The sequence below is a fragment of the Protopterus annectens genome, chromosome 4.part0 (assembly GCF_019279795.1).
Source record: "Protopterus annectens isolate FY-2018-M chromosome 4.part0, PAN1.0, whole genome shotgun sequence".
NCBI lineage: Eukaryota > Metazoa > Chordata > Ceratodontiformes > Protopteridae > Protopterus > Protopterus annectens.
The window spans coordinates 1,616,096,972-1,616,120,265 of record NC_056733.1 but is presented as its reverse complement, the minus strand read 5'-3'; the positions used below and the strand labels follow the sequence as shown (position 1 = coordinate 1,616,120,265).

General features: G+C 43.6%; 1 protein-coding gene across 1 annotated transcript in view; it reads left to right on the top strand.

The window, feature by feature from the left end:
* Nucleotides 1-23,294, top strand: part of RBM22 (RNA binding motif protein 22) — a 770,819-nt gene that overhangs the window by 278,376 nt on the left and 469,149 nt on the right. Inside the window, exon 5 of the mRNA XM_044069395.1 lies at nucleotides 11,398-11,498. Within this exon, the coding sequence (XP_043925330.1) occupies nucleotides 11,398-11,498 (101 nt within the window). The remainder of the gene's footprint in view (nucleotides 1-11,397; nucleotides 11,499-23,294) is intronic.

The window sequence follows — 23,294 nt, the reverse complement described above, 5'->3', positions numbered from 1 at the left end:
TAGTAGCCTGGCTTAGGCTGCAGAATTTCTGGCTGTTCCTGTACCTGGATGACTGGCTTCTTATGGCAGTTTCAAGAGTCTCTCTGATTCAAACAAGGGGCCATTAGATGTATTTTTCCCATTTTCCTAACCAATGTGACATGGCAACATATTTATCAGTAGATTTATTCTCTCATAGTTTCCTTAAGCCTCCCATATGCTCTCTCTGCACCCAAGGCCACAGTAACCACTGATGCTTCTCTCCTAGGGTGGGGAAGCATTTCATGGGGAAGACTGTCCAAGGTACCTGGTCTTAGGCAAAGGCTCAACTACACATCAGTATCATGAAGATTAAAGCAGTTCTCCAAGTGCCTGTGACATTCCAGAATGATCTTGCCAAGGGTGTGATTTATTATTCAGTCCAGTAACATTGCTGTGGTGTAGTACTTGAACAAGCGGGGGAGATAATTTTTTTACCCACATTGCCAGGAGGCCATGGGCATATGGCTTTGAGCAGTATCATCTCAATGATTTGTGATAGCAACTCTCCTGCTGGGAAAATCCAAAATCGTAGCAGACAGTTGACCAGGAGCATTTTTATGCTTCACAAGTGGTCTCTCTCAGTCCAGTGGTTAAAGCCCAGATCTTCTGCATAAGGGACAACTGCGCTGTGATCTGTTTGCAACCCCTTCACCAACAAGCACAGCACATTCTTCACCCTGATTCGCCTGGAGAGACAGTCACAGATAAACAATCCTCTGCATGTTTGGGCCGTGGGTTTACTGCATGCTTATCCTCCAGCAGATGTGATAGTCAAAATTCCTTCAGAAAGCAGCCCATTGCAGAGTGACAGTGATCCTCATAGCCCCTCCTAGCCCAAACAGGTTTGGTTTGCCTTCCTGTGCCCTAGTCTTCTTCATTCATTGGTTCTGGGCATGTTTCGAGATCTTATCTCTCATCACTCTAGTCCACCTCATCCTGAACCTGAATTCCCTCAAACTGACTGCCTGATTACTCTAGTTCCAATGATGGCCAGAGATCCCAAGCTGTCTAAACCAGTACTTCACATTCTGTCTTCATCTCAAAAGCCATTTGCCAGGAATTATATTGACAAATGGAAACTCTTTTATATTTAGGCTTCTTCCAAGGGTATAGATTTTTTCTGCTTCAGTCCAGGTCATTTTAGATTTTTTTGGCCAGGCTCTTCCATTCAGGGCTCACTTATTTTGCTATTAAAGGCAGCTGTCTAATTTTCATGTGGGTTAGAATTGCACCCACATTGCATCCTTGAAATTGCCTAAGGCTTTTCTGAAAGCAACCTTTATGCCTGGACATACCATAAGATATTTGAACCCTCCTTTGGATCTTTTCATTTTCTTTCAGTCCATGACAAAAATCCCATTTTTGGACTGGCAGCTACAGTACATGTAAAGTTTTTATCCTGGAAGACCCACTTTCTCATAATGATCACCTCAGCCAGAAAAGTCTCTGATTTACAGGTTTTATCTTGCTGTTCTTGCCTTATTTTCCCTAAGTTTTTAAGAACTAATCATTTTTTTCTTTCTAAAGTGGCTTTTGAGCCCTCTTTAAACCAGTCCATTGAGATACCCATTTTCTTTCAAAACTTTTTGTAACAAAGGAGACACCACATTTCACTGCTATGATGTTAACTAATATTGATTTTACTTGGACTGAATAAGACTGTCTAGGAAGTCTAATCAGCTTTTTGTGTCTTTCTCCAAGGTAAAATTTGGTCAGCCAGTTTCAAAGATTATTTTGCTCAGATGGCTCTCCAGTTGTACTACAAGTGTGTACTCATATAGGGTTATCTCCTTGCCATTGAGACAAAAGGGCCATTCTAGAAGAGCAGCAGCTACTTCTGTGTCCTTTTTTGGACTTCATTCCCTGGATGACATATATGCAGCAACCATATGGACTTCCATTTATTTCCCATTACTAGCTGGATATCCAGTCTCATTCCAAATTGACCTTCAGTTCCACCATACTTTATAATCTTTCCTAAGACCACCCAGATAAATGGTTGGGGACTCTTTCCCAAAGATTGAGGAGGATGGAAAAGATGGCATCAGATACAAAAAGTTTATGTACTTAATCATAATGCTATACCCAATGTTGTCTTTTCTTATCCACCTCAGCCATCCCCCTTCCTTTTTTCACCTACGACAGGAATACAAGTAGCACTAGAAAATCAACCAGAGGTCTGGTCTGAAACCATCTTAGTTTCTTAAGGGTTAGTCTTTTCCCTTTTTTCATTGTATATGATTTAAAATTTCTGTTTTATGGTAGCTTGGATATTTATGTAGGGCAAATTTAATCTGAGGAGCTTTTGGTAAGCAAGACATTATGGGAGAGGAGGCGAAGCCTCTTGGCTTGAAGATTCAAAGGTTGCCACCTGTTAGATCCAATTAGATCCAAATGTCCAAAGTCTGAGAGACTGAAGGAGACAACATGGATCTAGCATTATGGTACGTACATAATTTTCATTTTCATAGTTGATATTTTTTCATGGAAATCAAAAAATCGTGCTCTCTCGTCATGTAACTGCATAGTCATCCTTGTTACGAAAATAAATTTCTTGTTCAGTCTCCAAGGCCAAAGACAAGATCTGACTTTGAATCTTAAATTACACAGCATGCCAATTTTATGTCTAGGCTGTATAACCTGAAACAAAGTATGTGTGCCCTTTCCATTTGTATGCAAGCAGCCTGTAATCCAGTTGAAACAGACAACTTCTGAATGTAAGCTAGACAATCCAGGTCATTTTTTGGCACAATAGCATGAATAGTTTTCATTTTTCTTTGCAATCAACTTCTTTCTCTTTTTGAATTTATTGTCTTTGCTTCTTTTAATGCCATCATCAGCTGTTTCCCAGGGTATCTTACTCAACACCTTGCCTTGCACAGCTTTTCAGAGGCTTTCATTCGTTAAGACTACCTTAGCAGCATTCACCATTTTATCTGCTGTCATCTCTGCTGATTTCAGAAAATGTTCTGCTTTTTCAGTCTTCTAGGTTTATTCTCAGTTTTAGATATAAAGTTGTGCTAGAAATTGTATTTGGTTTCACCTTTAGCTCATTTACTTAAAAGAATTGCTCAATTAAAACTAGAGAAAATGTTATCCTGTTACTGCAACTTTACTGCTACTTTACTAGAGTTGTTTTGGATCTGCAGTACATTGATGAAGCATTTAGTGACAGGTCATTAGGCATCCCTTTTCTGACCATGTACCCCAATGTTATAGTAATTGTTAGACTTGCATTTTTGTTTCCAGTTAGACTTTTTCATACCTCACTTTAAGCAAGTCATACTAATGGACACTCACATTGTTTTTGTCCTAGTTCTCCACCTTAAATGTACTGAGTCATGCAGGTGGACAGACGCATACATACATCATTTTTAGGCCTCTGCTGTCTGGCTTGTGAACAGTAGGAACTTTCTATTCTTTCACAAGTGAAATAAGGACTATCCTCTTTGATGGTCAGCAGTGGTTATTTTACATGTGCACCTTTCACCTAGTTTATACGTATTTATTCTGTTTGGGATTTATTCCATCCACAGAGAATGGTTCCAAGTATTAGATGTAAAAGATGACCTCTTCCATGTCGATTTAGAAGATGTTCTTGTACATATCAGAAATAACTGATGTTATGTAGTCCTATCTCGCCTACATTCTTACCCGTGGGTTCGGAGCCGAATATCGGCTCCGACTCTGCCAAACTTTTCTAGCTCGAAGTCTTCTATTGGCTGGGCTAAGCAGGTATCCCATGGTGCACTGCTCCATATCCCCAGATCTCGTTTGCCGCTCGTGTAGCTCGGACGTGGTCTCGCTCTTGGCTGTGGCTAAGTAACTTTTTTCTTGTCTTGAGAAAAAACTTTGTTCATAAACAAAAAGCTATTTTCATAGCTATTGTCTTTAGTGTTATTTAGGTTTTTGGTAGTGTGCTTGTTTTGCGGTATCCCGCTAACTGTTCCCTCGGGCTAGGCCCGTTTCAGTTAGAGGACCTAGTCCTTTTGTCCTGTCTGTTCATTAAACCATTTAAGTTAGAGGTTTGGTTCTGTTCCCTTACCTTGTGGTCATTAACCTTTTTAGTTAGAGGTTTTTGACATAGTTTTCTCTCAGTGTGTGTGTGTCTCTAGTATTTGTGTACTGTTACAATTTATAACTGGTTCCCGCGTTTTTTGTGATGTTGAGCATCTGTGAGTTTCTTGTCAGACCGTTTCTTGGGTTGCATTGTTGGTGTTTGTTGTGGAAAATGTCCAAAGATTCCAAGGAGCACAAACCTTCGGGTTTCAAAAAGTGCTCTAAATGTGGGTACAAAATGTCCATCACCGATGGGCATTCTATTTGTGTCTATTGCCTGGGAGCCATTCATCTGCAGGAGTGCTGCAGTTTTTGCCATGTGTTCAGTCCCGGAGTGCTCCAAGAGAGAAAGATTAAGCTGATCTTAAAAAGACTCTTGAAACCCTCTTTCGAAGAGGCCTTGGATTCTTCTCCCAGTGCTAAGTCTAAATCATCCAAGTCAAAAAAGAGATCTCTGGCTCCGTCAGCTTCATCGGAACCTCCGGAGAAAGTCACAAACATTGCATCGACCTCCTCGGCTCCACTGTCCTCGGGGCCGCAGGAGGTGTCGGTGTTGATCGAACCAGCGTCGGCTCCAATTATATTGGAACCTCTTAGGCTCCAATTATATTGGAACCTCTTTGGAGCCGATCGCCCAGTCTCAGACCAGTTTCTCCTGAGAGGAGATCTCGATCTCCCTCTCTATCCTGCAAATCCTCCAAGACCCTTTCGGATGTGGATGTTAATAGGGTGGTCCAGAGGCTCCTCCAATCACCGGTTTTGGCAAAATTGTTTTCGGCTCCGGCCCAGTTGGCTCCGGAGCCCGTCCCGACCCCTTCTTTGATCATTCCTCCTCCGAGTGTATCTCTGTCTTAGGAGCCAGAGTGTTCCGCGCCATGTGATGTTCCTAGACTGGTTCCGTTGTCCCTCCGGCTCCATCGGTACCGACATTGGCTCCATCCTCTGGGTTCGGGACTCGGGATTCTTCAGTCGGGCCCAAGGGGGACATCTCGGGGCATATTTCAGTTCCGAGTCTCCCTCTCGGTGCCTCGGCTCGGCGAACTCTGACTCCCGTCATGGTCTTGGAGGCTGGTCGGTCCTCGGACTCAGGGGGGCCTGCCTTCGAGGCCATACGGACTGTGCTGTCCAGATCGTCAGCTACATCAGGTGGGTCGGTCACTCTGTCCCCCACCACTACGGTGAGAGCCTCTGATCACCACCTATCTATGGACAGCAGAGCACCTAGGCCTAGGGATACCCCCATGAGTGGTCCCCAACTTTCTGAGGGCCCTTCAGAGTTCGTGCCTGACGAGCCCCCTAGAAAGAAAACATGCAAGAGGAAGCACATAGACTCCCAGGATGAGTCCCTCACCTCTGATACTGACCTCGAGGAATCGGAGGGGTCCCCCAAGTCATCCTCTGATGATGTTTCCTTCTCCGACATCCTGGAGATACTGAAACAAAGAGGTGACTGGCCGTCCAAAGCCCCTTCCGAGGAGGAGTCAGTCTTCCTTAAGGCCTTTGGTGCTCAGTCCTCTACTTCCTGGGTGTCCCCACTCTTCGAGCTCCTTGATTTGCTCTGACGAAGGGTGTGGGAAAACCCTGATTCTGTGGAGCCCGTACCCAGACGTCTCAACAAGTTTCTTTCTGCTCCCCAGGGCAAGGAGTTTCTGTCCAAAGGAGTTCCTGTAGATGCCATGGTGCTGGCGGCGGCCGCCATTCAGAAGGAAGTAGCAGAGACCTCTTCCTCCATCCATCCTCCCAACAAGGAGTCTAGGACCAAGGACCGGTACGGGAAACGTACCCTCTCATCAGCAACCTTTACCTTACGGTCGCTGAACTGTCTGTCTCATTTCACTCGGCTCCAGAGAGATCTCCACAAGGAGTTAGGAAAAACTCTTGCGGGTAACATCCCTGAGGCGGTGGCCCAGACTGTTAACGCCCAGGTGTCTACCCTCAATTCCATTGTCAACTCCTCCATGCGGCTCATTTCGTATGCAGCCAAGGGAGCGAGTAGGGCAGCATGCTCAGGAGTCGCCCTTAGAAGGCAAGCCTGGTTGCACCTTTGTCACTTCGCGGAGGCCTTCAAGTCTTCCTTCACTGACTCCCCCTTTGATGGTTCTTCTTTGTTCAGAAACAAAGTGAAAGACACCCTCACCAGGTGCGAGCAAGAGGGAAAGACCCTGTCTGCCGTAGGGGTCCGTTTTTCCCCTTCCTTCTAGGCCTTACCCCAAGGCCCAGCGGGGTGGGAAGATGTGGTTCAAGAAATCACAGAGGTTTTTTCCTGCCGCACAAGGTGAGTTCCCCTCCAGAGGCAGAGGAGGGGAAGGTTACTCAGGGAGACGCTGCCCTAGAGGCAGAGGGGGTCCCCGCAATTTGGGAGACCGCGATTCCTTTTGCGGCTCTCCCTACTCTCGTTCCTTAGGGAGTGCCCGGCTGTGCTTATCCGGAACCAGTCGGGGGTCAAATTTCGTTATATCCGGAAGCCTGGAAAAGCATCACCCAGGACCGATGGGTATTACGAATAATATCCGAGAGGTTATCTCATCCCGTTTACATCAGACCCCCCCTTCAATCAGAAAAATCCCAGACGTTCCACCCAGTCAAAGGGATCAAACAGCCTCAGAGGTTTCAAAGCTGCTAGGAAAAGGAGCCATCCAGCGTGTCCCCTCAGACCAAATCGGATTAGGGACTTACTCAGGATTCTTTTTGGTGCTGAAAAGAACAGGGGACCTGAGACCCATATTAGATCTCAGCCAACTGAACAACTATGTACAGAAGTCCAAGTTCCATATGGTCACACTACAGTCGATTCTCCCATTGTTGGGAGAGGAGGTATGGATGTGCTCCATCGGCCTCAAGGATGCTTACTACCATGTGAAAATGGACAGGGCATCCAGGAGTCACCTATGCTTCCGGCTGGGAGCCAATCATTTCCAGTTTCGAGTCCTGCCCTTTGGTCTCACCACAGCCCCCAGGGTGTTCACCAAGTGTATGGCGGTGGTGACTGCTCACTTGAGACGTCAGGGATTCCAAATGTTTCCGTATCTGGACGACTGGCTCCCACCGCCCCCACCAGGCATCAACTAGTCCAAACCAGGGATGCTACCATCACTCTATGTCAACAGTTGGGCATAACACTAAGTTGGGAAAAATCTGCTTTATTGCCCTCGCAGCATGTCACCTTTATAGGCGCAGAATTAGATACCATTCGAATGCGAGCATTTTTACCGCAGGAGAGGATCAGAGTCTTACAACAACAGATACACATCCTGATGCCCCTGAGGAAAGTGAAGGCAAGATGGGTTCTCCAACTCCTGGGGACCATGGCATCAATAATTATGTTGGTCCCTCTAGCGAGATTGCACATGAGACTTCTCCAATGGCTTCTCCTTGTTCAATGGTCTCTCCAAAAATTTCCACTTTCTCACCCCATTTTGCTCACGGACAGATGCAAACAGGACCTCAGTTGGTGGCTTTGCACCAACAATTTGGACGGGGGAAGGCCCTTCGTTCCTCCCATCCCGGTTGCCACAGTGACCACAGACGCCTCCCAGATGGGCTGGGGGGGGGGGCATTACCTTGGCAGGACAGAGCAAGGCACATGGCAGGATCACGAGATACATCTGCGTATCAACGTCCTAGAGATGAGAGCAGTGCTACTTGCGTTGCAGGCACTTCAGAGCTTTCTACCTCTAGGGACGATTGCAATACACTCGGACAACATGTCAGTGGTGTGGTATCTAAACAAGCAAGGGGGAACCAGGTCTAACCCCCTGTGCAGAGAGGCCATGCGAGTGTGGCAGTGGGCAGTAACTTCCCAACGGTTTCTGGTGGCAATGCACATTCCGGGGAAGTCCAACGTGATTGCGGACAGGCTAAGCAGAGCTATTCTGATGCCTTACGAGTGGTCCCTGAATCGTCTAGTTGCAGAGCGAATCTTCAGCAGATGGGGTCAGCCTTGCTGCGACCTTTTTGCCAGCCCCCTCAATGCAAAATGCAGCAGCTACTTCACGCTGATCCCCTCACAGGGATGCTCTAGTTCACGATTGGCCCTCCTGTCTGCTTTATGCTTTCCCTCCGTTTCCCTTGCTGTCAAAGGTGATTCAGAAAGCGCAATCATTGGGAAGCAGAATGATTCTGATTGCTCCACAGTGGCCTCGTCAAGTCTAGTTCCCCTTTCTTCAACCATACATTGTGGACACTCCTTGGATTCTGGACCCTCAACCAGATTTACTGACACAGGTCGGGACAGTTCTACCCCTCCCTGATGACCCTCCGGTTGACAGCCTGGCTACTCCACTTCCATCGTTTGTTTTTCACCGGAAGTGGTTCACATATTATCTTCCTCTCATAAGCCATCTACTAGGAAGATTTATTCTAGCAAATGGAAGAGGTTTTCTATTTGGGCGCATACCCAAGGAATTGATCCTTACACAGCTCCAATTGCTTCAGTTTTGGAGTTTTTGTCTATGCTTTTCCATCAAGATTCCGCATCAGCTGCCATCAAAGTTCAATTGGCAGCGATCTCTAATTTTCATGTTGCTAATGAGCCTAGTCTCATGGCTCATAGACTCTGCAAGGCTTTCCTGAAGGGTACTCTGTTACTCCGTCCCCTGGTCTCCGAACCTATCATGCCCTGGGATCTCAATTTTGTTCTACAAGCCCTTACTTCACCACCTTTTGAGCCTGCAGCTACCTGTGAATTGAAATTCTTGACCTGGAAAACAGCCTTCTTAACAGCAATCACTTCAGCAAGGCGAGTTTCAGAAATTCAAGCCCTCTCCATCAAACCTCCATACTTATCTTCCATAAGGACAGGGTTTCTCTTAGACCAAACCTTTCTTTCCTTCCTAAGGTGGCTTCCGTGTCTAATCTTAATCAATCCATTGAGTTTCCTGTATTCTTTCCTCATTTTTCAAACAAGGCAGAATTTAAATTTCATCAGTTAGATGTACACAGACAGTTACATTTCTATCTGCACCGAACAAAAGATATCCGGAAGTCTGATCAACTATTTGTCTCCTTTTCGGAAAACAAAATTGGGTCCCCGGTCTCCAAGATTACCCTATCCAGATGGATATCTAGTTGCATCTCTCTCACCTACCACGCAGGGGGAAAAGATCTGCCATTTCCGGTCAAGGCTCACTCTGCTCGGGCTGTTTCTACATCTACAGCCTATCAAGCCAGATTGTCAATGGATGATATATGTGCTGCAGCTACTCGGGCTTCTCCTCACACATTTGTTTCTCATTACAAATTGGACGTGGTTTCTAGGGGCAGGTCGTCCTTTGGTTCCACAGTACTCGGGAGTATTTTCCTATGAGCCACCCAGGATGTAGGTGCTAGGGATGCTGTCCCACGGGTAAGAATGTAGGCGAGATAGGACTACATAACATCAAGAAGTTATGTACTCGCCATAATGTTCGATGTATGTAGTCCATCTCGCCTCACATTCTTACTTACCCTCCCACCTTGCCCCTTCCTGGAGGATCTGGAGGTTAGAAGGTTAGGTTTCCATCTACAGAGTTCCCTTTACTTTAGCTTATTCTTTTATCTGGATGTTGTGTATGCATGGGGTATGAATAAGTATTGCAGCAAACTAGATCTGGGGATATGGAGCAGTGCACCATGGGATACCTGCTTAGCCCAGCCAATAGAAGACTTCGAGCTAGAAAAGTTTGGCCGAGTCGGAGCCGATATTCGGCTCCGAACCCATGGGTAAGAATGTGAGACGAGATGGACTACATACATCGAACGTTATGGTGAGTACATAACTTCTTGTTTCACCATTCCTTTGGCTTGGAAGACAGCTTCATTCCATGTTTGTTGCTGCTGTTTCCTGTTAATTGATCTGGTTTATATTTATGTATTCTTGCGTACAGTGCAGTGCAGATTTCAGTTGTTAATTGTATTGTACTGAGTTGCAGAAAGGGTGTGTATTTTGTGGTACATTCATTATTTGTATTAATCATTTTATTTACTTTATATAAATGCAAATTTAGAGTTTATTTACATGATTATACTGCAAAAAAGATTACTTTTTTATGACCAGGTGCTTATGAAATAATCTAGCAGTAACATGGAGGCTTATGATTAGTGCCAGTCATAACCAGTGTATAATATTCTTGAGGAATAAATTCAAAGAAATTAATCTGAAAGCAAAGCTCAAGAGGTGCGTCTTCAAAGCCATTTTGAGAACACAACACATTGGAGTTATCAGTGGCCTGATTCTAATTCTTTATAGTAAGTACATAGGGAGCTTTAGCTGGCTTGATGTAATACCAGCTAAAAAATGTAACATCACAGAGCATTTAATAGCTTTGAAAACTTTAACACATTTAATGTTGTCAGAGAGTCGCAAGAAGCAATGTGCAGCTCTAATCAACCACCCACTTTAAAAACTGTTGAAGACAATTCATTGTGACTCGCCTTTATCTTTATCTTATGTGGCTGCATGAAGTGTGTTGCAGCTTTCAAAGCTGACATAGGTTTCCAGTGCTGTTGTGGCTGCTGTATGTGTGGCAGCTCAAGGTTCTTTTGTACAACCTTGCTATAACAAAATTGGCACATGGCAAGGTTCTTACTTCAGAAAGATATATGGTAAGGTTACCCCCCCCCCCCAATTTTGGCATACAACCAGCGTTATATTTTTATTGCATAGAGGGCCACTGTCCGTTATCTAATCTTAATGTATGGATTCAAGAAAAAAATGTTGAGTATATTTCAAGAACACACAGCTAATAGTTATGACTGCAAACCCAGTCATAATTATTTGCAATGTAAGGAGAATTTTAGCATCCCCAATATATTTTAAGTAAAGTAAGTAGAGCTGCACTTCGCATTGGGCTGTTCTTTGAATGGCTACAAAAACGTACCTTGGTTTTGATAGCTGTTTGTTTGGCAACATACATTTTGTTACAACTTTTGAATCTGTTAACCAGTTTGTAATGCAGATGTGATGACTGCCATGTGTATGGCTGTGCAAGGTTCACCACGTTATTATCAATAAGATTCTTGCATGTGAACCATGTTATAACAAACTTTTCTTCGTTTTTGGGTGTAAGTGGCACATTCCATATGATGTGCACAGAAGTAGCAAAATGTATACATTTAGAATTTTATTGTAGTTTGTGGTTAAATGACACACACAACTCTGTTTTATACTTGTTCAGTGATTTTCACTATTGTTTTCTAAGATGTTTTTGTCTTTAACAAAACAAGGGCATTATCCATTTTTTGTCTGCAATTGTATGTGTTCTTGATGAATTATTAGTGTTAGATTCAGTTTTCTTTCATTTATAATTAGGCTTACCATTTTCTTTCATTTATAATTAGGCTTACCAATTCAGGTTCGAGATGCCGGTCTCTCCCTCAAAGACGACATACCTAAATCTGATGTAAATAAGGAGTTTTACACTCAAAACATAGAAAGAGAGGTACGTGGCAAGTATTTGATGGTACTATATGTAACCAGAGTCTAAGCTGTTTCCAGTTCTGCATTTGATATGTTATTTCTATTTTGCTGTAGTACTGTGAGGACAGCACATTCACTGTAAATTGGTAAAGGATAGTTGGAATTTAGGTATAGTGACTTGTATCAGTATGGCAGAATCATTCAGGATCAGAAGCAACTTCCCTTGCATGGTACTTCATGAAGTGCTGTGCGACAGGAGGGTTTAAACCAAAAATTACCCTGTAGCATGCTAGACCTTTTATTACAATGTGTCCTAATTCAGCAGTATAGTAATCTAAGGCATACATGTTGTGAGTTACGTAGCCTTCGAAAGTCAAAGGAAATGACAAGCAAAGTAAGATGATCCGTTTAATATATTACACTGAAGCACTTTTCGTACGTTACATACACGAACTTCATCAGATAAGGAACAGATACTGGAATACAATTTAAATAGTAAAAACACAAAGTCACCTGATACATCAGTTAAAACATTAAAGGCATATTACCTATCTTTGAAAACGTACTTTCTTACAAACTTACTATACTTAATAAATCTATTTATTTAAAAAGTAAATTATTAAGGTATTTAAAATTACTATTGTCAAAAAATAATAATCAGAATAATCAAGTTTTAAAAACAAGTTTTAAACAACTGTATAAAAACTAATATTAAACAAAATACTTTAGGAGAACAGCAGCACGGAAAACATTAACATATTATGAATATTGTGAAAAATTGTATGCTAGCCAAAGTTGCATATAAGTAAAATGGTTGAATATATTAAATATGTAATATGAAATTATTACTTTATAATTTCTATCTAATAAGGCTTTTAAGTTTTAACAAAGCCATTATAGAACACATATCATTTAGGCCTCTGTCCTCTGATTCCCATTTATCCATAATGTGTAACAGGAAATGTGAAGCAGCAGTTCCCATTACTTAAAATGAGCTGCTGTTCATTGCAATCACTATGGCAGTATGAATCCTTATTTGCGGGAATTAATGCTGGTGGGTATGTACTCTTATAGTTTGAATTGTAAAGATCTGCAGGTATTCCCAGAGTGAAGCTAGACTCCTGTCAATGCCTAGGATGTGGACTGTATGTACAGCTACAAAAAGAGTAACTCCTACCATTATTTGTTATTTTTTGAAACAGGAAGTATCAAAAGCAGTTGAAAGTTAACCAGTTCAAATGACGAAAGGTTTTTGGAAAAAAGTAATTACTGGGAGGGTGACAGAGGGAGGAGCAAGCAGCATGGCAAGTCTCCTCCCTCACAGGATAACAGATCATACTGACTATATTTTCAATGGTCCCTTTTCCTTTCCCATCCCCTTCCTCCATACACCACACCTTCTTAAACCCCTTGCAGTTTTTCTTCCATCCCTCAGTGCTTAGTTGCATCCAACTCCTTGCTATCCTGCAAACAGCCACCGACATTCAGAGAGTTTACTAGACAAGTAGGGAGTGAAATAGAGTGTTAGGCATAAACATGCATGTGCACACACCTCCTTCACAGTTGGGAACGATTCAAATTCATTAGTCTTTCTGTATGTCTTTGGGAGGTGAGAGGAAACCAGAGTACCCAGAGAAAACCCATTTGAACATGGGAAGTACATGCTGACTGTCTGCTACTGTGCTGCCCTAATTCTTTCATCCTTTATACCAACTTGATTCAGCTTGTAAAACCAATAGATGGGGAGGCTACTTCACCAAGCAACAAAATGGTATTTAAAGCCTTTCCTCCCTTCCTGGAAGTGCCTGTTATCCTCAGATCAGGTAGGTTTGGTATAGGCAGTTTTGAGTCTGCTCCTACAATATGAAGCAGGAGTGAGGGCCATACTGTAGAGGAGCAGGGAAGTCTTCCTTGCCCCCCATACTGTCTGCAAACCTGAAAAAAGATGGTTATGGGTAAACCATCTGGATTTGTCCAGAATGAACTAGTTTCTGAGGCTATCCAAATTCAAGATACTGACTGCAGGAATTGCTGCCACTCTTTTTAGAAAAGGCACTTTTTAACCAGTCTTCTGCCTTTTGGCGAACATGGACATTTTCTTCTTCATGCCTGTTTGTGTTCAGTTTACCCTCCCTCCCCCCACTCCATCCCCGACTGCAGTCTGCCAGGGGCTTGCTGGTAGAGCAGGAATGGTTAGAGAGATTGCAGTGTGGGAAGCAGAGAGGAAAAGAGCTGTTACTTGCAGTGTGGGAAGCAAGGAGGAAAGGAGCTGTTACTCACAATGTCATTTATATTTCATTGGGATTTTTTTTGCACACAGAGTATTCCTGTAGTTTTCTGAGTGGTGTGCATTTGCTAATGTGCCTTCATCAAGAGGATTCTCCTCTGTAACTGGTGATGCATCCCTCCGTTACCTCAGTTAGCCAACCCTACCTCCTCTGCTGCTGATGCCTGTGCATCACTGGCCTATGTCTTCAGGTCTGTTTGAAAAGATAGAATGGACAAACTGTCAAAACCTATATGGTTGACAATTCAGTCCATTGAACCGTTCTGTCTGAGATTGTGTTATATTAGGGATCAGGAAATGTGCTCTTTTTCCCACTGTCGTGTGATCTCAGAGTTGGTATATATAATTAGCAGGGTGTGTGGAGGGTTGCAGGGGTCTTGCCCCCTGAAAACCCTTTATTTCTGTTGTAAGCAAGTGTTTGGGTTTGAATTTTTTGTCAACGGACTGAATTCTTGACCATATGTGGGTTTCAAGAATTTGTTTGATCTTTTCAAATAGACTCCTCTGTCTCCATCAGTGCCATAACAAAAGTGGCCCTGAAAGTCTCTTTAACCCCTTCCCTTTAGAATAGTACACAGGCATATGTGTCCTCATTCCTGTCCCGCTTTCTTGTTGGTAGTGCTATCACTTGGGCTGCTAGCTTAACTGTGGTTGCCTGACTCTCAGTCAAGGCTTTATTCTTGTAATCAGTGAATCAGACCATCAAAAGTACTTTGGTGACACTGCATCTCAAAGATGTACATCTGCTTATCTCCAACCACAGAGGTCACTGGCAGTACCTGGCAGGACAGTGAGCATTGTCATTTCAGTTCCTTTCCATTTTGGCTGTTCCATACCCTTTCCCTCATATCACAGTGAAAGCTTGTAAGATAAGTCCTACAGCCCTGGCTTCCTAGGAAACCCATGCTGCTCCACTGGACCTTAATTTGTGCTGGGAGAATTAGCTCTAGCTGCTTAGACCTAGTCACCTGAGTCACCTGAATGACAGTCTTGTGGAAGACCATATTTTTGGTGGCTATTACTTTAATATGTTAGGAGGATTTTGCACCTTCAAGCTTCTATACACTGTTATTCATAGAAACAAGGTGAATGTAAAACTAGCCCGTTGTTGTTGCCCAAAGTGGCATTTGAAGTGACACTTAATCAGGCTGTACAGCTGCATGTGTTCTATCCAAGGCCTCAAAAAGAGAGAGAATGTTATATTTGCATGATGTATGTAGGCAGATTATATATTGCATAGCTAATATAAGTGATACTCCTGTGAAGACATCTTGCCAGGCAAGCAGTCTAAATGACTAGCTAATTGAATTACCTTCCATTATGATAAAAATGAAAAAGCATTTATAGGAACCTATGAAAGTCCAGTCAAACAGGCAGCAGCCTTCTTGAGAAAATGTTGACTCAAGTGTCCATAAGGCAGTCAGTCACCTTAATGACAATCACATTCTGTCTCTGGACATTACAAGCTAGATGTCTAGGAACAGGGCATGATTCACTGCTGAAGTCCTGCAAAGCATGTTGAACATGATGTCCTTCAAGGATGCATCTGCAGTCCTTACAAATGGGTTGTCCTGTCGTCAGGCAGCCCTTCGGTCGGCCGGATTCCAAAGTCTGGGTCTGGCTTCGGCTGGTGTCGCGCTTCACCCGACGTCATAGCTGCAGTTCTTCGGGTATAAAGGCATCAGCCGACGCCATTTTCCTCAGTCTTTCTTGCCGCGTGGCGCCCGAAGCAGAAGCTGTTCGCAAGTGCCGGTCGGTCAGAACCAGAGATTACTACTACCGAATACTACTTCGAGGACTTCTAAAAAGCTAAGTACCCCGTTGGGGACTCTTTCTTGCCTCAGCCGATGTCAGAAAAAGTGAATAACTGTTTAACTTGTGGGAAACAAATACCTCATAAAGATTTCCACTCTTACTGCTTACCTTGTTTAGGCCCAGATCACGACGTAGCAGCTTGTCTAGCCTGTGCTTCTTTTAACCAACGGACGCTTAGATGTCGGTCGGAATTTGCAGAGCAGTTTTTCGGCTCTGATTTTGCTTATATTATGCCGTCGGATCCTCCGACTTCACAAATAACCAAAAAACGCAGGGAAAAGGACCGACACTCGCGGTCCGCGGTTTCGGCCGAAACCGCGGTTAAGCCAACCACGAGTGTCTTGGTTTCGGCTGAAACCGAGCAAGCGGTTCTTCCCCCAGCCGAAAACATGCCTTCTACCGAGGCCTCTTCTAACCTGGTGGAATCGGCTTCTGAAATCCAACCTGCAGTTGCGGTTTCTCAGGAATTATCAGACACTATTCCCTTGGATATTTCAACCCCTACACGTGGAGCTGCTAGGCCTCCTGCAGCCATGTCTATTAAGGCCTTTGCCAGGGCTAAAGCAGCTAAAGCTTCAAAAACTGTGCCTGTTAAGCCTCCCTCTCACAGGTCCAGCTCCAGTTCCCATATGCTTTCTTTGGCAGAGGATCTCATTTCTTTAATTCGTGGATCCCAGCCTCATCCAGACAGGACCACTCATCCACCTCCAGAGAAGAGGCCTAGAGCAGAGCCCCCAGAGCCAGTATCCACAGATGATTCCTCTGACGACTCAGAACATACAGACCCTCCTGAGGCTCCTTATTCCCCTTACGAAGACTCTGATGCTGAAGAGTCCATTCCTTCAGCCTCTCCACCTGAGGAATTTTCCTTTGGGGAAACCTTGCATGCTATGAGGGAACAATTTCAGTGGCAGGGCCAAGATTTCTCAGACTCCAGAAAAGGCTTAGAACCTTTTACATTTGCCACAGCATAGGCCTTTAGCTATACCTCCAGTTCTTTCTGTTGTAGATGATGCATTTAATGATGCTTGCACTGCCCCTGATTCATTACCTCCGGCCCCTGCTAAGCCCGATAGGTTCTACAGGGTCCCGGACACTCATCACCATTTATACAAGGCTCCTTTTGCAGATCCAGAGACTATCTCCCAGGGGCCTAAGGCTGTAGCAACTACTTCTGCTAAAAACCCCCTCCCCTCTGAAAGGGAATCCAGGTCCTTAGAGAGATGGGGTAAAAAAGTTTACACTTCTGCTACTCTGTCAGCTAGGGCTTTGAACTGTCAGTTTCATATGATTCAATATCAAGAGTTTATGCTAGACCAGTTAACTAAAAAACTGTCCTCTGAAGAATCTTTAGATAAGAAGTATGTTCAGGAAATGGTACATAACATACAGCAGGTTAGTAACCATTCTTTAAAATGTGGCTATGATGCACTGGAGGCTTCCTTTTGATCAGCCATGACTGGCACAGTTATCAGGAGACATGCATGGTTGAAAGAGCAGGCATTACCAGACCATGTCAAATCAAAGCTTTTAGATGCACCCATGGACAAAGTCAATTTATTTGGTTCTCCTGCACAGCAGGTACTGAAAAAGATGGAAGAGAAGGCGAAATCTGTACAAACAGTGAAAGATTTCTTACAGGTTCAACCTCCAAGGTTTAGCAGGAACTGGCCCTCCAAGAATTGGTCCTTTCCGGACTCCTCTAAGACACAGAGAGGCAGGAATAGGCGTTCAAGAGGCAGAAACCAATCCAGGGGTGCCTACAGGGACGCCAGTGGCAGGGTAACAACCAGCGAGGCACAGACGCAGCCACCACCACTACAACAACACAATCACAGTGACTTGGCTGTGGCACCGCCTACCAGGGAACAACTGCAAGCACCCTTAGGCGGAAAGCTAACCTTATTTTCAAAGAACTGGCATTGCATCACAAGGGAAAAATGGATTTTGCAAACTATAGACCAAGGTTACAGGTTCCATTTCCATACTCTACCAGGAAAGAGAGGAATGCCAAACCTACCACCTACTAAGGGCAGAAGCTCTAAAGCAAATATCTCAATTATTAAGAATGAGAGCTGTGGAAAAGGTACCATCTATGGAACAAGGAAAGGGATTTTACTCCAGACTCTTCCTGGTACCAAGAAAAGAGAGCAAATGGAGGCCTATTCTCGACCTGTCCGCTTTAAACACATTCCTCATTGTTCCAAAATTCAAAATGCTGACCCTACAGCAGCTTCTTCCCATGCTGGGCAAGGAGTCTTGGCTGGTAACTCTAGATCTCAAGGAGGCATACCTGCACGTCCCCATACGACCAAATTGCAGAAGATACCTCAGATTTCTTGCAGGATCAGAGCATTATCAATTCTCAGCATTGCCCTTTGGCTTATCTACTGCGCCCAGAGTGTTCACGAAATGCCTGGCATCAGTAATTGCTCATTGCAGACTTCAGGGAATCCAAATTTACCCCTACCTGGACGACTGCCTGATACAAGCGGACAACAAAAGCAAGCTAACAAAAGACTTACAAAGAGTCATTTACCTGCTGCAAGCCCTGGGATATACAGTCAATATAAAAAAGTCAAGGCTGATTCCATCCCAAAGAATAACCTTTCTGGGTGCAGAGCTGGACACATCAAAACAAATGGCATTCCTAACTGCAGAAAAGAAAGATCAGCTACCTCTCTACTTCTTGGCATTAACAAAGCAGAACCATCTAACTGCAAGAAAAGTACTGCAAGCCCTAGGCTTCATGGCATCCTGCATAATTCTGGTCCCTCATGCCAGACTGCATATGAGAAAGCTACAGTGGTACCTAAAGAATTTGTGGTCTCAACACAAGCACAGCCTAGAAACCAAAATTCCAATAATCCCGTGCCTGAAGCAAGAGTTCCTATGGTGGGCTCAGGCCTGTCAATCAAACACAGGATTGCCCTTCTGCAACAGACAACCAAGCCAAACCATCACGACAGACATCTCAGACCTCGGTTGGGGGGCACACATGCTGGACAAGTGCATACAAGGCTTATGGACTCAAGACCAGCTGCGCCTGCACATAAATCTAAAGGAAATGCTGGCAGTAAAATTGGCAATCCAATCATTCAGACCATTTCTCCAGGAAGGTCAGTTGATGGTAAGGACAGACAACACCACAGTTATGTGGTACATCAACAAACAGGGAGGCACACATTCATACCCTCTGTGCCGGCTGGCACTGGACCTATGGGATGTGGCTCTGAGCTACAACATTCAGTTACAAGCAATTTTTGTACCGGGAAAAGAAAACATTCTAGCAGACATATTAAACAGAACTACCATGGATGCCCACGAATGGATGCTGCATCCGGACATCTTCAAAGCCATCACAAGAGAATGGGGATTACCACAAATAGACTTATTTGCATCCCCACTCAATCACCAGCTAAAGAAATTCTGCACAAGGACGTACCACCCACTTGCTTGGAAGGTGGACTCCCTATCTTTCAGTGGGAAAAACCTGACAGCATATGCATTCCCTCCACTTCCTTTGATGCACAAGGTGCTCTTGAAGATCAAAGAGGAACGTCCAAGGATCATTCTGATAGCTCCAGACTGGCTAAGGCAACATTGGTACCCATTACTGAGGAGCATGTCTCGGGAACAAATATGGGCACTACCCCTGATCCCATTGCTGTTAACACAGAACAGCTACAACATCCTGCATCCAAACCTGAAAACTCTGCAGCTAACTGCCTGGAACATTACATAAGAACAATTAACCTAAATTTATCCCAAAGGGTTAAAGACATAATCCTTGAGGCTCGTAGACCTTCCACAAGAAAGAATTATGCAGCAAAATGGAAAAGATATCTCATTTGGAGTACTGCAAAGGGAGAAGATGTGGCACTGGTAAACATAGCCAACATCCTGGAGTACTTGGCAGAGCTCTTCCATACAGGCCTGTCCTATTCTTCCATCAAGATACATGCATCAGCTATTTCAGCAGAATACAGCTTGGATCCTCCTGTCTTCTCACATCCTCTGCTCAGGCAGTTTCTGAGAGGAATTAAAAATGTAAAACCTCCCAGGAAACCACCATTGCCAGCATGGGACTTGAACTTTGTGCTAGAAAAATTGACACTTCCCCCTTTCGAACCAGCAGCAACAGCAGAATTACAATACTTATCCTGGAAGACTGGTTTCCTGCTGGCAATCACCTCAGCAAGAAGGGTCTCTGAACTACAGGCATTAATGGCAGTGCAACCCTTCCTGATCTTCCATCAAGATAGAGTGTCCATGAGAACAAATCCTACATTTATGCCTAAGGTGGTATCCAGAGTGTCTTTAAATCAAGCTATCCACCTACCTACATTCCTCCCCAACCCACAGAACAGGGGAGAAAGACTGTTGCATACCTTGGATGTACATAGACAATTACGCTACTACCTGGACAGGACCAAGTCCAATAGAAAAACTGACCAGCTTCTGGTAGCATATGCAACAGGAAAGGAAGGAAAACCAATTTCAAAACAGACAATCTCCAAATGGATAGGAAATTGCATTAGATTTTGTTACTCCTACCATGGAAAGAAAACTCCAGAAAACATCAGGCCTCACTCCACAAGGGCTACAGCCACTACCACAGCTTTCTTACGAGGAGTGGCTACCAAGGACATTATAGAGGCTGCTACTTGGACCTCCGTGCATACATTTGCCAAGCATTACAATTTACCTTTATACTCTAGATCCCGAGCAGGTTTTGCCACTGCTGTTTTGCAAGGGATCCTAACTACACCATAATCTCTCTTTTTTTTTTTTTTTTCCTCCTCCCCTAGTTTAGCTATGGTATTCTACCCATTTGTAAGGACTGCAGATGCATCCTTGAAGGACATAGTACAGTTTTGTACCTACCATAAATGTAGATGTCCGATAGGAATGCATCTGCAGTCAGGATTACCCACCCACCTTCCCCTCTGGGGTACTCCTAGGGTATTTGCCATCCTTCAGCTAGCTTGGGGGGATCTATTATGGTGTATTTGTTTGTATATATGTACATACATGCTTATTTTATGTGTTTGCTCTCTACTATTTGGAAACATTGGCATTTATCCAAATTTAGCCATCCAAGAGGGCACCTGGCATCTGGGGCAAGAAACACTGAGGAAAATGGCGTCGGCTGATGCCTTTATACCCGAAGAACTGCAGCTATGACGTCGGGTGAAGCTGACACCAGCGAAGCCAGACCCAGACTTTGGAATCCGGCCGACCGAAGGGCTGCCTGACGACAGGACAACCCATTTGTAAGGACTGCAGATGCATTCCTATCGGACATCTACATTTATGGTAGGTACAAAACTGTACTTTATCATGTCTTCTGTGCAACTGATTACATTGGTACTCATTCCAAGGATAAATTATGCTGCAGAAAGTGATCCTTCTGATGAACATATTACATGTGTGAGTGCACTAACCATAGTAGTACAAGTTTGAGCAGTAGTATCACTGCTTTACTATTATAAGTTGCCACCCACCTTTCCCCAGGTAGTGCCATCTCTTGAATGTCCTGGGTGGCCTGCACATGGAGGAGGCAATAAAAACACACACGTGCACAAAAAAGTGGTTATTACTTGAGCATATTAATTTTAGGCTCTTTGTCGGAGTTTTCAGAGGACTCTGAGTTTTGTGCCTATATAATGTCTGTAAAGCTCTGGAACAGTACCATTAGACATAGGTTTGCATTTGTAAACTAGGGCAGTAGATTAAACAAGCTTGATGACATACATAGTACAGACAATTCCTACTTTTGTGGAGAGTAAAGGTAATGGCAGTTCAGGACAAATTTAAAATGGATTAAAAGGAGACCGATGTACTGTCAGTTTAGAGTTGCATAATTTTCAGTAGGTGCAACATGAAAAGCAGTTAGAAGTACTTTTTTTCTGAAAAAGTAGAAGTGTAAGCTTCTGACCTTCCTCTGTGAACAAAAATAAAAACAGGGAGAGATGAAAAGCAAAATAGAAGTACATACTTTAAAGCATAATGTTTTGCTGCTTCTGAGGAAAAACCTAAATATGCATAATGATGTGGAGTTGGGAAAAATGGCAGTAAAATGCAGTTACATGATTCTTAAAAGGAAGCAGTTATTTTTTTTTTGTGCATGGAAATGAAAAAAAAAGTTTTACTGTTTAGTAGGCATACTGGTGTGTGTGTGTGTGTGTGTGTGTGTGTGCGCGAGAGAGAGAGAGTGTGAGATCGTATTTACCCCTGCTTGGGAGATCACAGTGAGCACATCCATGAATGTTTACTGTTTAAATTCTGCGTTGTATATTTTTCCTGACTTACAATAGTTAAGTCCACTTTTTGTTCAGTAAGAGACAGTAAGGGTATATGCCTAGCCTAGAATTTTTATTTCTTTAAGTATTGAATATTGTTCAATTAACAGCTTTATATTCTTTGTGCATTGACTTGACTTCTGCATATTTAATCTGAATCAACACTGTATTTATATTTATTCACTTTTAAGACAGTGTGGCTGGTATTTATTTTTTATGTTGTATGTGTTATCTGATGAGAGGGTAGTTATCACTGTAGGTTGACAAAACTGTAATTTTTGCCTCGATTGCTTGTACATAGTAACACTGAGGTAACTTTTTGTATGATTTGCATTTAGCGAAATCAAGAGGGATCAGATAGCCAGAGCGTTTGGTCTCTGACCATATATAGATTGCTGGCAGTACTAATGTGCAAGGACACAATCTGTACTGAAAATGAGAATTCTGCCAGCTTTCTCAGGGAGTTGTTTGTGTGTGAAAACTTTTAGTTATGTACTCACCATAACTTCAGATGTTTGGGATCCATCTCGCCTACATTCTGAATGATGGGTTCGGAGCCGATCCCTCGGCTCCGACTCGGCACGCTTATGCCAAAGAGCGAAGTCTCTTATTGGCTGAGCTTACTATATCCCAGGATGCACCACCACCAGTCCCCCAGATCTAGTTTGTCCGCATACATGCACACATGCATACCCTGCTTATATAACATCGTCAGATGAAACAAGATAAAAACAGTGGAGCTCAAAACCGTTCAATCTCTTCTGATCTGCAAGGCAGGGGGAAGGAGGGTGGGTATCAGCGAGATGGATCCCAAACATCTGAAGTTATGGTGAGTACATAACTACAAGATGTTATGTGATCCTATCTCGCTACATTCTGAATGATGGGACAGCGTCCCTAGCACCTGAATCCTGGGTGGCTCACTGGAAAACACTCCTGAGTACCGTGGAACCAAATGAAGCTCGTCCTTTAGATGCCACATCCAATTTGTAGTGGGAAATGAAAGTGTGCGGGTTGGACCAAGTAGCCGCAGCACAAATTTCGAAATAGCGAGCTTGGAATGAAAAGCTATAGAAGTAGCCATAGCTCTGGTAGAATGAGCTTTGATAGATGATGCAAGTTGCTTATTCAAGAAGAATAGGCCTGAGTTATGCAATCTCTGATCCATTTTGAGATTGTAGCTTTGTGATGGTTTGGCCCAATTTATTATCTGAGAAGGACACAAACAACTGGTCTGACTTACGGTTGCTGAGTCCTGTCTAAATAGAAGCGTAATTGCCTGTGAACATCCAATTTATGGAGAGTGTATTCTGCTTCATTAGAGAATTTTGGAAAGAAAACTGGTAGTTCTAGAGATTGTTGAAGACAGAAACTAGAGCAGACCTTTGGGACAAAGGATGGATTAGGCCTA